The sequence below is a fragment of the Lagenorhynchus albirostris genome, chromosome 13 (genome assembly GCF_949774975.1).
Source record: "Lagenorhynchus albirostris chromosome 13, mLagAlb1.1, whole genome shotgun sequence".
Taxonomy (NCBI): Eukaryota; Metazoa; Chordata; class Mammalia; order Artiodactyla; family Delphinidae; genus Lagenorhynchus; species Lagenorhynchus albirostris.
In genome coordinates this window covers 84778387-84796344 of record NC_083107.1, presented here as the reverse complement: position 1 = coordinate 84796344, position 17958 = coordinate 84778387, and the positions used below count along the sequence as shown (strand labels likewise).

General features: G+C 46.6%; 1 protein-coding gene across 1 annotated transcript; it reads right to left on the bottom strand.

Moving 5' to 3' along the window:
* Nucleotides 1-1282: 1282 nt before the first annotated feature.
* CMPK2 (cytidine/uridine monophosphate kinase 2) lies at nucleotides 1283-16062 on the bottom strand. The gene is made up of 5 exons (XM_060168548.1): nucleotides 15348-16062; nucleotides 13831-13945; nucleotides 12710-12911; nucleotides 5950-6183; nucleotides 1283-2954 (listed from the first exon to the last, which is right to left on the bottom strand). The coding sequence occupies exons 1-5, from the start codon at nucleotides 16020-16022 to the stop codon at nucleotides 2837-2839; spliced, it is 1344 nt and encodes a 447-aa protein (XP_060024531.1). The 5' UTR covers nucleotides 16023-16062; the 3' UTR covers nucleotides 1283-2836.
* Between the last annotated feature and the right edge of the window lie 1896 nt (nucleotides 16063-17958).

The window sequence follows — 17958 nt, the reverse complement described above, 5'->3', positions numbered from 1 at the left end:
TTACAGATCACCAAAACAAATATAATAATAATGAAAAAGTTCGACGGACTGTGAGAATTACCAAAACGTGACACAGAGACACAAAGTGAGCAAATTCTGTGGGAAAAAATGGTGCCGATGGATTTGCTCAACGCAGGGTTGCCTCCAACTTTCAATTTGTAAATAACTGTACTGTGAAGCTCAGTAAGGCAAAGGGCATCAAAACAAGGTGTATCTGTCTGCACATTATGAAGGACATTATGCAGATATGATAAAACATTTCTATGTGCATCACTGATCATTTCCTCGGTATATATTCCAAAAAGATACCAGGGTCTAAACATTTTTAAGATGCTTCACAACTGCTTCTAGAAAAGAGAGACATTTCACAGAGAGAAGAGTCAGCAAAAAGGGGGATTGTACTGTAGAAAGTGGAACAAACAAAATGAGCAACAAACCCAGACACCTGCCACTGAAAGGGGAAGCAAACGGAGAAGGTGGATATTGAGCTTTGTGCACAGAAGCTGTGTCCCCAGGTGGACACACCCTCTAGGATGGAACTCCAGACACTTCCATACCCATTCCTTGTTGACTTTTCCTAAGTGAAGGCCGTCCCCATTCTCCATCTGCATAGTGTCACCCTCATCACTCCCCATTCTCCATCTGCATAGTGTCACCCTCATCACTCGGTTCCCAAATGCCTCACCACCATCGCTGAATACCAAGCAGGTTAAAAGGAGAGAGGGACACCCTCCCCCTGACATTCCTGATGTCCCTTCTGCTCACAGGAAGAACCTGTAAGTGGTCACTTGGCCACTCCAGCTGTAAGGCAGCCTTGGAAATGTACTTATAATTCTTGGCAGCCACGTGTCGGGCTCAAAGTTCTATTGCTGTGGAAAAGATGAAGAATAAATATTTGGGACACTAAAGGTCTATTACAGGAACTGAAACAAACCTGGTAATGAAACAAAGCCCAGCAAATGATGCCTTGTCATCGGTTTCTGGGTAGGAGGCGCTGTCAGTAATCTTATATGTATTACAATGTATAGAGAGCGCAAGTGTATGAAGAATTCTTTCTTATTGGATTAGGGAAGAAAATCCCTTTAATACCTGCAATGAGGAAGGAAGTGCACTTTCTTGAAATGACGTTTAAAACAAAACAAAAATGCCCGCCTCTTCCTCTGAAAGCACTTTGACCACAAATTCACACCTTTTCACTTCTTTAACCCCAAATCCCCTCCTGTACAAAAGCCTCATTGGGGGAGCCCCTTCAGAAAAACTAACACACACTGTGACAACAGCATAGGTTAGAAAATCACAGCAGGTTTATTCATTGGCAAGAGACATAAAGAAAGCATTAAATGTTTGTGTTTCTAGGCTGCCAGCATAAACTTTTCAAAGTGTTTAAAGTGAATAACACCAAGAGCATAATTAGATATCACATCTTAAAGAACCCAAACACAATTTATCAGCTTTAAAAAATATTTTCAACTGAAAGTACATCTTTACATAGGTACATATATTATGTACAAACCACCTATAGTTGTTTTGAAAAATAATATGATAGAGTTAATAGAAACTTTATAATTTAAGAGTCCATGTGATAAACCTGTTAATGCCATAAATTTAATTATTTTGGGGAAATGTCTTCTTTACACATTTCCCTAAAATAATTCACAGATTCAATCTATCTTAGAACTGGAAGGAATTTTAAGTAATCACCTGGTTCAGTCAACTCCTTAAGACAAATGAAGAATCGCTATCACTTTTTAGATCAAATTACATGATGCTAAATGACTCATCCAAGGCCCCGGAACTATTAAGTTTCCTCTTTTCTCAGCTCTTTTTTTTTTCTAGCCAAACAGATCTCAACACTGATTTCACGTGTAACCATAAGACGTTCAAGTGCAAGATAATTCACTGAGAAATCCCATTCCAGGATCCACTGTGCTTACTCAGTAAGATAAATTAAACCCGTCTGATGAAAATACACAACAAGCATTGCGTTCAGCTTCTTGTCTTCAATTCTGATTAGTAAAGCACAGCCCCTACACTGAGGACAAACAAGACATAAACAGCAGTGTAAGTACGTTGCTGGATTCGCTAAGTTTAATGCATCTACTTCAGTGCAAAACACTCATTCTATCCAAAGCCATGTTTTCAGAGGAAAGAAGAGGAAAGTAAACAAGCAGGATAGAATCCAAGGACTGTTGGTGTATTTGTATTCAGAGCATTGGCCTCTCAGGGGCTGTACGCCTCAGACAGAAGTCAGATGCCTTCTTGGTCAGTGTCCCCCACCCACAAGATGGGTCTGTGGGAGGGTCTTCCGACAGCCAGGACACACAGACACGTTCTTCGGGAGTGGCTGGCTCTAAGAATCGGGGCTGAGCTCACAAAGACGGAGTGTGGCTAGACTGGGAGGAAACCAGCTCCGAGCACATCCCCAAGATCTCAGCCGGGAGCCGGCAGTGCAGGCGCAGGAGAGGCTGGAGGAGCTTCTGTTCATCTGGAAGGTCTTCTCGGTTGCTTCTGTCCACCTCATGCTTTCTAGGGGAGACAAACCTTGGAAGAATTTGCTAGGGGTGTAGTTGAAAATCTGTTCCAAGAAAACGTTTGTTATACTTGGCAGAAAGCGATCACCGTCTCTCACTGGAATGTGCCCAGTCTCAGTCCCGATGGGTCCATCGGGCAGAAGTGAGAACAGTGGTTCAGGTAAAATCAAAATGTCCCACCTTCTGCCACACGACAAGCTCATGCAACTGAAATCTGGGAAAACTGCATAACCAGTCGTGGGCTTAGATGTATCAAACAACATCACATCTAATAAAGTGTGTCTCCTGGCCCAGAGGAACTACAATTAATTGCAATTATTTTGGATCTCGCTTAACACCATCTGGAGGACCCTTTCTCTTGAAGGGCTGGCATCAACCACGTGGCAGCCAGGGTTCTCCATCCGCTGGTAGGACACTTCTACCCTGGAGATAGGCAGAATGAAAAGAGTTGGCCCATTTGTTAACACGGCTCTTTACGCAAACGTTATTTTCCTACCATAATATAGACAGCTTGAAGCCAGGTCCCCATCTGGTTTATCGCACTTCCGACCCCAGGCAACTCGCTTTGCATACAGGAGACATCCGATACATTTAGTTTCATAAATGAGAAATTAATAATAATATTTAATAGCTTGCATTTACTCAAAACCTTTTATCTGCCAAGCATTAGCATCCTGCATGGTCTTCTCATTTCATATTCAGAGTAACTTCAGGAGGAGAATCAATGTCATCCACCCCCATTTTGCAGAGAAAGGAGCAAAGGCTCAAAGAGATTAACTAAGTTGCCCAATGGCAAATTCCTCCAGAGTCTGTGCCCTGAAGGATTTCACACAAGCCAGAGGTCCTTGGCATATACATTGTTTTCACTTAGGAGTCTTCTACAATCGCACTAGAATTCTACCTCTCCTTCCAGTCTTAGCTAGCCTTGGTGTGTACAGAATAGCCGGGGCTGATTTGAAACAGGAGGGAAGTGGGCAGGGCACAGCCTTTGAAAGAATGACAGAGCCCGAGGACATGACATAAACTGATTAGAACCAAATGGGCCCAAGACGGCAGACAAGTCAAGTTCCACTGGACCTCAGCATACGCTCACTGTGACAAATCAGCAGGCTAAATGACACACCCACAGGCGCCATGACAGTTCCAAAGTCTACCATAAGGATCAAAAAGCGGGTGGTGGCCCAGCTCCTGGAAATCCCCGCCCCCTCCTGAAATAGCTGGAATACTCCCCCCACTCATAGCCTATGAAATTACCCACCCCTATAAAAACTGACAAGCCCATATCCTGGTGCCTTTCTCACCTTCTGAGATGGCCCACAGTTTGACTGTGGAGTGTGTTTCTCTCTAAATAAATCCACTTCTTACCTATCACTCTGTCTGTCACTGAATTCTTTCTGTGATGAGACATCCAGAACCTGAGCTTCACTAAGTCCTGAAACCAGGTGTGTGATCTCAGTTGGAGACTGTGGGTTTTGGCCGGGTTCGAGTCCCAGCCTCTTGGGTTCAAATCCCAATCTGAGGTGCATGGTTTCAGATTATATGACCAAAGCTCTAGAGCTCTGCAGTTAAAACAAGCACCCGGACTCAGCCATATAAAAGAACGAAATAATGCCATTTGCAGCGACATGGATGGACCTAGAGTTTGTTACACTGAGGGAAGTAAGTCAGACAGAGAAAGACAAATACCATATGATATCGCTTCTATGTGGAATCTAAAAAAAAAAAATGGTACAAATGAACCTACTTACAAAACAGAAATAGACTCACAGATGTAGAAAAGAAACTTATAGTTACTAGTGGGTAAGGGGTGGGAGGGATAAACTGGGAGATTGGGAGTGACATATACACACTACTATATATAAAACAGATAATTAATAAGAGCCTACTGTATAGCACAGGGAACTCTACTCAATGCTCTGTAATGACCTATATGGGAACAGAATCTAAAAAAGAGTGGGTATCTGTTTATGCATAACTGATTCCGTTTGCTGTACAGCAGAAACTAACACATAGTTGTCAATCAACTATACTCCAATAAAAATTATTTTTTTTTAAAAAAGTGCTCAGAGTAGATGGTGAGAAGTGGAATATTTCCCACCATTATCAGTAAACAAAGGATGTCCCAGTCATCGGCGATTGCAGCCACCACGGCTGGTGAGCTGGTGAGCCCTGAGGAAACTCAGGATGGGAAAGCACAGGATACTGGCCCCAGATAACTGAGGTGCTTTCAAAGGAATGATTTCAGTGACCCCAGACTCTTCCATCTTCCCATACACAGAAAAACGCTAAATTCCTTAACTTGACTGATCTGGTTTTCTTTAGTTAACAGTAATCTTCTGACGTTCAGACTACCTGTCCTCTGTTGCAAAACTCTCATGTGTCCTAGCTCTCCTGTCACCTCCTCGGAGCAGTTCTCTCAGGGTTACTTGAGATGCTGCCTCCCGGGCTTGAAGTCCTAAAAATTCCCGCCAAATAAAACATAACTCTCAACTTTTAGGCTGTGAATATTTTTTAGTCGACAATGGTCTGGGGCCATAGCTCTGCCTCACCACCTACCAGCTAGGAGAACATGCCACATTTCTTTCCCACCTGTGCCTCAGTCTCCTCATCTGTGAAGCGAGGACGGAAATAATACCTTCCTTGCAAGTTTGCCGTGAAGGTTAACTGAATTAATACCAACCAGTCAATCCTTTGACATGGTTTCTCTGTACACAGCTGAGTGGTTAATTATTTATGTTATAACAGCATTAAGTTAGGATAACAGTGCTATCAGTGTTTATTTATATAAACAATTCTGTTTTGGCTTTTCAAACCAGTCCTACAGAAGTAATTTAGTCAGCGGTGAAGCAGTAAGATGGTCCGGACACTCCTGCTATTGTGTTCATAGCTTTCTAATGAAAATGAAAGCACTGCCTTAAAATCAGAAAGGTCTTGAATTTAAACCCAGTTCTACTACTCAGTAGATATGCAAGTTATAGACAAATCACTTAATCTTTGAGCCTCAGTTTTACAAACTGTGAAGTACAGCTAACACTGTCCTTGCAAGGGTTACAGAGCATCAGAAGGAAAATGCCTGACACACAGTGAGCCCCCTAATGGGTAAAAGTCACTGTGAGGCCGTCAGACAGTGCTTGTGACCATTCTGTTACGATGACCCAGAAGAGCGTGTTGTCTCACTAGAAAGGCTAGGACGGAGGTCTGATACCCAGTCAGCTATCCTGTGGCTATAAAACCACCACGCAGCGGCCCCACGGAACAATCCCATTGAAAGGAGTGAATCTAACTTGGAGGATACTGCCTCTCAGGTTTGGAAAATGGGAACCGTGTCATGTCCTCCACTTTACCAGAGTCAGTGCTGTTTCTGGATCGTCGCCACAGCCAGGGACCCCTGCCCCTCACATGGCATCGGGATACCTACTTTTGACGAAATATGCTGTTGGCCTCCAGTTCAGCCTCCTCCTTGGTCCTCTCCATGCCCCGGCCCTCGATCCTCTGCATCCTCTCCTCGGGACTCACGGTGAGCAACAGGACCAGGTCGGGTTTGAGCAGGTCCCTGGGCCACTGGTATACAGGGTGATGGGCAGGAGGCAGGTGCTGGAGACCCCCGCTTACCTCAGTGGCTATGGCGTAGGTGGCCGTGCTGTGCCAGTACCTGAGAAGGAAAGCGGTAGTGAGCTCCCCGTCCGCAGAGGAAGTCAAGGGAGCACCTGAAAACCAGCTGCTGAGGACGCTGAAACCAGAGATGGCTCTGCTGAACTTGTCCTAGTACTGTACACATTAAAGAGGTAAAAATAATCTTATTTTTTAAAGTATTTATAAAATGTAAAAATAAGTTAAAATCAACAACCACAATAAGAATCCAGTGCCCACCACCCAGAGCTCCATTTACTCAGTTAAAACTGCATGTATTGTGAGACTACTCTGTTGCCTTGGCCTTGCAGGATGCTTTCTTTTGTGATGGCAGGTTGGCATGGGATGGTAGATTTGTTCAGTAGTCCACTGGTATTTAATGCTGTATCTTGGCCAAACAAAAATCTGCAGGCCCATTCAGTTCCTACAATGTTTTAAAACTGAACTTGCTGGGCTTCCCTGGTGGTGCAGTGGTTGAGAGTCCGCCTGCTGATGCAGGGGACACTGGTTCGTGCCCCGGTCCGGGAAGATCCCACATGCTACGGAGCAGCTGGGCCCGTGAGCCACGGCCGCTGAGCCTGCGCGTCCGGAGCCTGTGCTCCGCAACAGGAGAGGCAACAACAGTGATAGGCCTGCGTAACACACACACACACACACACACACACACACACACAAAACTGAACTTGCTGACAAGACATGGAAACAACCTAAACGTCCAACAACAGAGGAAAGGATAAAGAAGATGTGGTACATATATACAATGGAATACTACTCAGCCATAAAAAAGAATGAAATAATGCCATTTGCAGCTACATGGATGCAACTAGAGATTATCATACTAAGTGAAGTAAGTCAGAAAGACAAATACCATATGATATCACTTATACGTGGAATCTAAAATATGACACAAATGAACCTGTCTATGAAACAGAAACAGCCTCAAAGACACAGAGAACTGACTAGTGGTTGCCAAGGGGGTGGAGTTGGGGAAGGATGGAGTGGGAGTTTGGGATTAGCAGATGCAAACTATTATATATAGGGTGGATAAACGACAAGATCCTACTGTAGAGCAAGGGAATTATATTCAATATCCTGTGATAAACCATCATGGAAAGGAATATAAAAAAAGAATGTAAATATATATATATATATATGTATAACTGCATCACTTTGCTGTATGGCAAAAATTAACACAACCTTGTAAATTGACTTCAATTTTAAAAATAAATAAATGAAAAATAAAAAAATTGGACTTGCTGATGAAATCTGCATTCTAGGAACCCTGGATAGGAGACCTTTGTCTTTCCCAGCTCTCCAGTCATCCAACTGCAACTGTATGGATCAGAAAGAGAAATAAACCCAGATAAAGTCTCTGAAACTCTGTGAATGTCCTCCCTGAGTGACAGCGGTCACTCTTGACCGGCTGATCTTAAAAAATGCTTTGAAGAGAGGAAAAGAAAATCACAACCATCAAAGAAAATCACATCAGCCCACTCTTTCAAAAAGCCCAATGGGGCTTCCCTGGTGGCGCAGTGGTTGAGGGTCCGCCTGCCGATGCAGGGGACACGGGTTCGTGCCCCGGTCCGGGAAGATCCCACATGCCGCGGAGCAGCTGGGCCCGTGAGCCATGGCCGCTGAGCCTGCGCGTCCGGAGCCTGTGCTCCGCAACGGGAGAGGCCACAACAGTGAGAGGCCCGCACACCGCAAAAAAAAAAAAAAAAAAAAAGCCCAATGGCTTTCTACCACCTGCCATCCGGCCTCCATCTAAGACACAAGCCTCTTCCCAGTGTGGACCCAGGCACGCTCTTCCATGGGGGTCTGTCTTCACACTTTTCCTCCGGCTGGAATGAGGGTCTCAGGCAGCGAAGTGCCTCCTCTTCCTTCGACAGGCCATGCAGAGGGAGCCCCCAGCAGAATTCACTGTTTCCTCGTCTGGGCTCTCAATGCCCTTCATACTCAGCTCCACTGGAGGACTTATTCTAAATTAGAGCCAGTTGTGTGCAAGTTTCCCTCTTCCATCTCCTGCATTAGAGCGTTGGCGTTTTCGTCGCCTCTGTGCGCCAAAATCCGACACCAGCATCTGGCACACAACAGGTATGCAGCCAGTAATGGTCTTTGGAGGTGGGAATAAATGAATGAGGACTATTTTACTGGTTGGCGTAGTTTATTATACTCCTGCCCTGTTCATGTCATACTCCAATTTTAAGTGACGAAATGCAAAACTCCAAATCCAGTATCAAAGGACTAACACCTACAAAAACATTTATGAAACAACTATAAACATCCCAATGTCGAGAGGCACCCATGGCCCCATCCTTGTCTGTATTTTCCATTTACTGCCTGTACTGTTTTAAAATCCTAAATTCCTAATCACTTTAGATTTGAACTGCTTTTCACAGTGAAAAGGACATCCTGGTCCTTTATCTATAAAATAAATGCAGAGTGTTATCCAAGCTGTGGATTGTTTTACTCTCGGCCACCTACTTGCTTTGTGTACATTGGTTAAGTCTCAATTTCCTCTTCTGGAAAATGAAAATCATGAGAGCTTTGTTTTCCTCCCATAGTTTTCACAAAAACAGTCAAGTGCTTTTTAAAAATGTATCACACTTGAATTGGGAGACTGGGATTGACATAGATACATTAATATGTATAAAATGGATAACTAATAAGAACCTGCTGTATAAAAATATAAATAAAATAAAATTCAAACAAGAAATGTATCACACTGTCATTATAAGGCAATATTTAATTCTTATTGGACACTAAAGCTGTAAGATTTCAAATTATGATAATACAATACAGAGAATACTGAAAAGAACAAAGGTAAAAAATTAATTTGGGGGCTGATCAATTCTAATGTCATTCATTCTTCAAAGCCCTTTTCCACCTCTAAAAGCGTGGCCACTGTAGCTGCCAGCACCTTGAATTCTGCCTGGGGCCATTCCTATGTGTCACTTACCAGACTTTTAATCACTCACAAACTTGTACTTTCACCTTCTCCACCAGATACATCTTGTCTCCCAAGCCGAATAAACCCAAGCAGGTCCAGGTTTTCTTCTTCTTGGCAACAAAACTACAATTTGCACTGCATTTTGCACATGCTCCGTGTTCACTGAATTAAATACTTAGCTATGAATACAGAGGCTGATATCATCTAAATGTAAAAAGCCTTCTTTACTGTAGAAAAACCATCAGCAAGAATAGATTTTTTTAACGGTAATGAGGGTGATTAAGTTGCCAACCTTAACTGCAGACACCATCAAAAATTACTCCATCTCCCTTCTTTTTTCAGCTAGATGATGGTGTTGTCTAAAATGGATTTCCTTAAAATCTTTAAACATGAACAAAACCCATCCAGACAACAAATAACTGCTCTTTTCTTCTCATCTGACAAGGTGATCTAGCATTATCTCTTTAAAGAAACAAAATTGCAGACAATTCACAGACATAAAGAAGAAAAATCAGGGAAGAATGGGAGCCCTGTTCTGCAAAGCCAGAGTTCTCTCACTGACAACACTGCTGCTCATTTTAAATAATCATACCCTCTGGCCATCAATTTCAGACTCATTATTTAGTATCCTCCATTCCTGCCATCAGGGAAACCACATTAGCTCAAATCAAATGCAATTTGTTGACACATTATACATCACTTATAAAATAATGCTTTATATTTTTATAGCAATGTGCTGTTTTCAAAGCACGTCCACCTTCATCAACTCATTGGATATTCACCACAAGTCTTTTAATTTTTATTTTGTATTGGAGTATAGTTGATGAATAACATTGTGTTAGTTTCAAGTGTACAGCATGGTGATTCAGTTATACATATATCTATTCTTTTTTCAAATTCTGGCCAGCAGGGAAGGGATAAAGAATATCATCTTTGAACAGATTAGGATGCAGAGAATAAGTGTCTACCTACATGCAGACACCCGTGCTGCCCCAGGATTTTTGGATATCCTAGGAAGTAATGTGCCTTATGAAGTCACACTTTATTAGGAAAAGCCTAGTCTATCTCCTTGAAATAAAGAGAGACTAACTATATATATATATATATATATATATATCTCAATATGGTAAATCCAAGGACTTTAACAATAGGGTGGATCCCACAGGTGAAGAAGTCCCACAAAGGAAAGCAATGTCTTACCCTTGTCTAGGATTCCCTGTAACTTGCCAACTTTGATATCACTATCTTGCCATCCCCAAAGTTAAGAGTACCCACTGGCATTATAGCTTAGATGACAGCAAAGGCCTTCTAACTACTTTGTACGGTTTTCATCTTCCCCACCACCACTCACCACCACACACTTTTTCTTAGGTCCAGTCACCTTTCCCCAGGCTTCCCACGCCTCAGACCACTCTGCTTCTTCGTCCCATAAATATCAAGCCCCTTGCTTTGGGGAAGGCAGATTTGAGATGTGCTCTGCCGTCTCCTTGCTTGGCGGCCTCATGAATGAACCCTTTTTCTGCTGCAAACAAGAGTCTCAGTGTTTGGCTTGGGGAACGTCGAACCTGGTTTGGTAACACACGTGGGCACCAAAGTTGTGTAAAAGAATGGTCACGGCAACAGGGACGATTCTCACAGGTGGCGTAAAGGAAGGCAGATGCAAACAGCAGTCAATGTCTATCTGCTTGTAGAGATAGTTCAAGAACACGCAGAACTAACCTTCGGTGACGGTGACGGAGTCAGGGTCATGGTTCCCACGGGCGGGAGGATGGGTCGTGACTGGGAGGGAAGGAACTTACAGGGTGGAGTAAGGTTCTAAGTCACGACCTGGGTGCAGGATGTACTTGAACATGTTCACTTTTTAAAATTCCTTGAGATTTCCATTTATAATTAATGCTCTTCCCTGAACACTTGTCAGGCTTCAGTGCAACTGCTCATCTTTCCAAAAATAAGTCAAATTGCAGCAAGAACAAGATGTACACTGGAGTCACGTTAAGGACGAATTCAGCTGCAACTGAAGCCCTTTGGTACTCCCCACCAACTGCATTTCTCTCTTTCCCAGGGGACAGCACTCTCCTAAATTTGGTGTTCAACATCCTTCCATCCCTTTTTTGGTATTATGTTTTATATTATTTTGCATGTGTTCTACTGAATACCTTTCTGCAAGTTGATTTCTTTCACTTGAAATTATAGTTTTGTAACTTAGGCACATTGATGCATCCTATGAGTGCATATGGCTGTTCGGTGCTCCATTTTATAAATATATGCCAGTATTAATTTACCCTTTCTTCTGCTGATGCCTTTGGTTTTTCAAGTTTTTCAATATTGTGAACAAAGCGGAAACAAACTGTATTTCTTCAGGAAGTGGAAGCAATCTTCTCAAATTGCTCCCCAAGACACCCTACAGGTGCCCACTCCCACCAGCACCATGTGAGTTTCTATCAATCCACATCATCTCCAACTCTGGGCTATCAGACTTTTCTAATGAGTTCTCACCAACCTGATGAGAGTAAAACGGGCTCTCATCGTCGTTTGAATTTCCATTCCTAGTAGGACTTGCCTGCCGTTCCCTTTGTCCATTTTTGTAGCACTTTTAAGCTACTTCTTATATATGAAATTTCAAAATATAACTCAGCTTCTGTCACTCCATTATCTGAAACCTCCCAAAGGCCCCCCTCTGCACTCAGAATAAAATCCACACTCTTTTGTCACAGCTACAGACCCTGCTGACCTGTCTCTGTCTTTTTATCCATCCAGAAAGCAGCCCCTCGTCCACATGTTTTCCTCACGATGGCCTGTTTGTAGCCCTGGAATGTGTTCGCATCTTCCCGTCTCTACACTTTGCTTTTGCTGAACCCTCTCCCACAAAGCTTTTACTCCAGGATTTTCAGGTGTGTCTCTCTTTGGTCATTCAGAGCTCAGACCACCGGTACCCCCTCAGGCAGGCCTTCCTAAGTCACATCTAGTGGGGGGTTAGCCATCCTCCACCACACGACCTTGATCTCTCCTCTTTATAGTATTTATCACTCTCTGATATTACCTTATGTATCTATATGCTTGATCATTACCTTCTCCTTCAACAGAATGTTTGCTCCATGAAAGCAGGGCACTGCCTAGCTCCTTTACCACCGAATCCTCTAAACTGAGAACTGTCTTTGGCAAATGGTAGATGCCCAATATATGTTTGCTGAATAAGCCAATAAACAAATGAACCACTGAAAGCTTGATTTGTGAAGCAGAGACTTTTGTTAATATCCCCCATATGCTGTTTCTAGCTCTGTCACTTTGGCAAGTTACTTAACTTTTCTAAGACCTGTGTTTCTCACCAGTAATTTTAGTATCTACGTAGTAGTCGTTCCAGATGTTAGTATAGTATGTATAATGTCTTTAGCAAAATGCCAGCCAGTGGTGTAAGTGATTAATAAATCATAGACATCATTCCTGTTATTATCATAATACACTTTGTCTTAAACACTACTGTGTACTTGCATGTATATGTACACACACACACACACACACACACACACACACACACACACACACACACTACTCATATGTTAGGAAGAAAATGCCGAATTCAACGCATCCTTATACCCACCTGTCTACAATCACAGGCGATTTGGTAGATTCTTTAGCTATTTCAGAAGCCACGATATAATTGCCCAAAGAGTAAAAAGCTCTTCTAACGATAGTCGGTTCATCATCAAAGATTTTCCTCCACTGGCTGATGCAAGAGGGTGGTGACTTCAAGAGAACAGCCTTGAGTGAATCTGAAACTGACTGGGTCACAGTGGTTTTACCTGCAGGTTGGATACAAAATGCAGCCACGGTATCACTCCCAAAAGTTAACACTGATGTCAGAGCAAAGACATTCTTTCCACCTGTTACCAGAAGGAGTTGACTAAATAATACAATTCTTTACAAAAAGTTGCCAATCCTTGGGAATTCAGGATTCCTGTTTGGTGTGAGAATGCTTGAAAGTAAAAAACAAATGGTCATCTCGTTTACAAACTAATGATAAACTGTGCTATCAGCTTCCAGGAACTCACTCCTCCCATCACGCCTCACCTGACTCAGGAAGGAGACTCACGGGGAACCCCGTGACCCTGTGGTTCTCCCAGATCCACCCTGTCCTTGGGTATTCCCTGTGGCCCTTGGAGCCACCCTTTTCCTGCTGTCGTGTGTTGGACTAAGTGTGGGCACGTCCACTGTATTCTGATGCCTATCTGGCAGCTCCAAAGGCTTCCGCCCTCCACTCCCTAGCTCTTCCACACTTTGTTTCCACAGGGGCCTCTGAACTGCCTGCAGTTCCTGGACACACCAGGCCGGTTCGGGTCCCCAGCTTCACCCTGCTGTTTCTTCTGTCTGGAGGCTCTCTCCCGCCTTCCTCACCCGACCAACTTCTGTCCTACTGAAAGCCCAGTCCAGGATCCATCCTTCCAAGGTCTCCCGGACCGTGACCGCCCCTCATCTCCCACACCGAGGCTGTACCCAATGCCCTCCCATGTTCACCGGAGCACCTGAGGCTCCCCCCACCTTACGGGGATGGATAACGGAAGTTATCCATCTTTGTGTCCCAGGCCAGCCTTGCTCCATGCCTGGCACACGACAGAGGCTCACAGGAGGCTTATGAATTGAACCCTGTATAAAGTTTTGTGTGTCAAGAATTGTCTATTCCTACAACTCATTGCCTGTAACTAGAAGGTAATATTCTCTTACCTGTGGCATCCAGGCCTTCAATGACAATAACGGGGAACTTTCCCTTCTGGACCTGCTCTGGGCACTGGTCAACCAGGTCCAGCACAGCCCGGGCTTCAGGAATGAAGGATGTACACTGTAAAAGAATGTCCATGCATCAGCAGCAAAGCAACGGGGCCCTGGCAGAAGCCATATCTAATTGCTGAGAAGAAGACGGCACAATGCTAATAAGGCATGAGCTATGTTTGGCACCACGCCAAAATGCGAAGTATTTTGAACCTGAGCAAGGGCTGCCTTGCTTTATTTTGTCCCGCGTAGCTGAGGCTCAAAAAGGCCGTAACTGTCGGGACCACCCAGCCTGCAACTCTCATTGACCAGCTTCCCCCAGAGGAGGAAGGGCAGAAAAGATGTATAATTGCAAAGCAGTGTCACGTAGCGACAGTGGAACCATGGGCCCTGTGTGTCACAAATGTGGGAAATCAGCCACACTGTAGGCTCCAAAGAAAGCAATCAGCATCCCATCCTTTGCTAAGCTCTTGGGGGCTCAGAAGAGTGCCAAGCACTGCAATCACCAAGCGTGCAGGGCGGCGTCTCTGGGAGATTCCAGGTTTTGAACTGTGCATGACCTCACGTGTATTCACAGCACCTCTGCAGAGAGGCCCAGACATGCATTTTCTTCTTACATGCTTACTCTGAGCCAGGCAACAGTCTAAGTGCTTTCACAGTATTAACTTGGCCCCTGTTGAAGAGAACCCTGTGAGTGTGCTACCGTTATTAACCCCATCTACGGATCAGGGAAACCAAGGCAAAGAAGAATGTTTAATAAACTTACTGAAAGTAACACAGGTAATACATGCCAGAGTTTGGATTCGAACCCAGGTCTTGCAATCTTAACCACTCGGAAATACTATCCCAAGGCTCATACAAGGTATCTAAGACCCATAGTCCAGCCTAGGGACCTGCCCAGGCTGCGCTCAGGCAGAATCTTAGCTGTCCCGCACCGAGCACCTCTTGTGGGTCAGATGCTTCCCTGTCCTAACACTGCAAGGCAGGTATTTTACAGATGAAAAGCCACAAAGCAACACGGAGTAGCCGAGTGTCTGGGTGGCAGCCAGTAAGCAAGCAGGCACCGCTTAATCTAAGTTTCTTAAAACCCCAAAGCTCACGCCCTTTCTCTACACCCCGACCTCCTGGAACAGGGTCCTCACTTCCAAGATGGCATTGCTTTCCCCCGTACCCAGCGGCACAACCCCCCCACCTCGCGCACCGTCAGCGCGGGAGCCGCACCGCTCCTGTTGGGATGTCAGCTTCCCCCATGGGGTTGGGGGTCCCTGCCGAGCAAGAATCTGGAAAGAGCCACGGTGTCTAAACAGAGGCTGGCCCACCGGCGACCTTCACCACCAGATTTGCGCTCGGGAGTAAAGCAACTCCCTGGCAAAGGGAGGTCTGGACAGGCCAGCCCCGCGGAGAGCGCACGGTGTCCACTTCCCTGGCCTGGGGGATCCACCCTGAGCGCTGGGAAGAGATCCAACTCTTACCGCCTCCAGAACGGCGCGGGCGGCCTCCCGGCGGGGGAAGACCCCGGAGCTAGGCAGGTCCAGCACCACCGGGTGCAGCGCGGGCTCCGGCACGGGCACGACGCGCTCGCGGCCCAGCTGCCGCCACCCCAGGCCGTCCCGCCGTTCCCACGGGAGCTGCCACAGCCGGCAGAGCGGGTCGCCGGAGAACTCGGCCAGGCGCGGGCGCGGAGCCTCCGGGCAGGCATCCAGCAGTGCCAGCAGCGCGCTCCGGGTGTCGGGGCTGTCGCGGGGGTCGCGGAGGAGGAAGCCGTGCTGCAGGCCCCCCGCCCCGCCGCCCGGGCGGTAGCACAGCAGGCGGCGCAGCTGGCACCGCCGGAAGGGGCCGCGCCGCAGCTGGTGCAGCAAGCGCTGGTGCAGCCGGGCCGCGCGCACCCGGGCCGCGCAGCCCGCGCTCCCGGCCACCGGCACGCTCAGAGAGTAGCTGCGGCCAGGGGGGCCCAGGAGCGCGGCCACGCCGGGGTCGGGGCGCGCGCCCGGGGCCTCGTCGCCCACTGCGAAGTGGGCCAGGGTGCAGCCGGGCAGCTCCAGCGCGAAGCAGCGCGGCGGCGCCATGGCCCGACCGCAGGCCCCGCGCCGCAGCCCCGAGAGACGCGCGAGCAGCAGTGGGGCGCGCGGGCGGCGGCCAAAGACCATGGGCACCTCCCGGTCCCGCCCCGCGCGTCGAAAACGAAACCCGGGACTCGGCGGGCGGCGCCGCGGGGAAAAGCGAAAGTGAAGCGGCGGCGGCGGCGGCGGCGGCGGCGGCGGCGGCGGCGGCGGCGGCGGCGGCGGCGGCGGCGGCGGCGGCGGCGGCGGCGGCGGCGGCGGCGGCGGCGGCGGGAAGCGGGCGGGGCCCTGGATGGGGCGCCCTCCCCGGCCTCCGCTTCCGCCTCCGCCTCGCCGCGAGGTCGCGCCGGGAGCAGGCAGCCGCCGGGAGGGGATTCCCGCAGGGGCCGGGCCGCAGGCTGCCGCCGATGGGGACCTGCGCTGCGATCGATGGGGAGCGGGCAGGGGGTGCCAGGCCCCGTTTGAATAATTCCTGGGAGTGTGTGTGTGTGTGTGTGTGTGTGTGTGTGTGTGTCTCACCTGCGCCACCACCGGCTCTTGCTCGCTCTCTGGTACCGCCGACGCCTCACCTGGGCTCGCCTTGCGGGCCTCGCAGACGCGGCCGCTCGCGACCCCAGCCCTGCGCCCCGAGCGCCCTCCCCGCCGGCGCCCGGACTCCAGGCCTGGGAGCCGCTGGAGCGTTTTCACCCCGCATTGCACACGCTTTCCCCTCTTTTGGAATTAACCCCTCCTTTTGCTGACTCTCAAACTGAGAAGTGTCCCCAGACTGGCACCTCTAAGTTGACTTACGCCAAATTAAAGTCGTGTACGCAGGTCCAATGAGACAGCAGCTTGATGGCCTGGAAGCGCCTTATCAGCCAGCAGCCGGCGTCAGATGTATTGCTGCCTTTGTATAGTAAAGCTGCATGGACAAGATTATTTGGGTGTTTTATTTTGTTTTTACTCATTGACTGATATCTTTGAAAATGATTGTCCAGCAGACCCAAAAGTTAGAATTGAAACAAAGATGGAAAACATTAGATAAACTGAAAGCATATAGTTATGATTTAATCAAATGTGCATTTAGCGTGGGATTAAGTTTAATTCTGAAAGGAAAACCCTTTATGATAGACATGAACTATTACAGATATGTGGTTGAAGTATGGTTAATAGGCAAGGAATAATTCTGAGATTAAGATGTTTTTAGCTCTTTGAGAACAGGATCATTTTTATACTCTGTGAGCAATTTGACTTTTGGACATTTAGGGAGCAGAGATGTTGTCACCTGTGTGGAACATAAGAAAATAGGAAAAGAACAAAGTCCCTTTTGTTCCTTAGGACAGGATTGCATCCTCCCGTGAGCCTTTCTTGACCTTTTTTCCATGACCGCCCCCCCCAATCATATCTGCTTTTAATTTAAGTTTTCCTCTCCATTTTCACTCACCCTCCTCCCTACCAGAAGACTGTGAAATTAGTGACACTGCAGGATCTGGTCTCGCTCAATGTTAACTGGGAGTCGAAGATTGAAGATACAATGTCTTCATTCATGAAGTGAAAAAAATCTCTGTCATATTTTTGAGCTCCAATTTCAAATTCCCAGGACAGAGAATCTGATGGACCCAGCTTGGGTGCATGTTTAGATTGAATAAACTTGCCTGTAGTAACCTATCCAGTGGGTGTGGAGGAAAGAAGCTGGGCCTGGAAAGACACTTGAAAGAGGTCCTTGAATGAATGAATAGCACAACTTTATTCATTTAAAAAGCCAGAGTCTTCAACACTAACAACGTCAACCAGGAAAACATGAAAGATTCTAGTCATTCTGCTCCTGGGGAAAAAAAAGCAGAAAGGGAGAATTAACTAATATAAATGTTGTAATTAATAAACAATAAAATGAGAAAATAACATTTATTTTGAAAAAGAGATTGGTTTTTGGGGATCCCTTCCATGGCCAGGCTCTGGCCTCCAGAGACCAGCTGGCACCCCATAAAACCGCTCTGGGGGCCAGACCCCTGGCTTGTGGGCTTCTGATTTGAAGGTACACTAT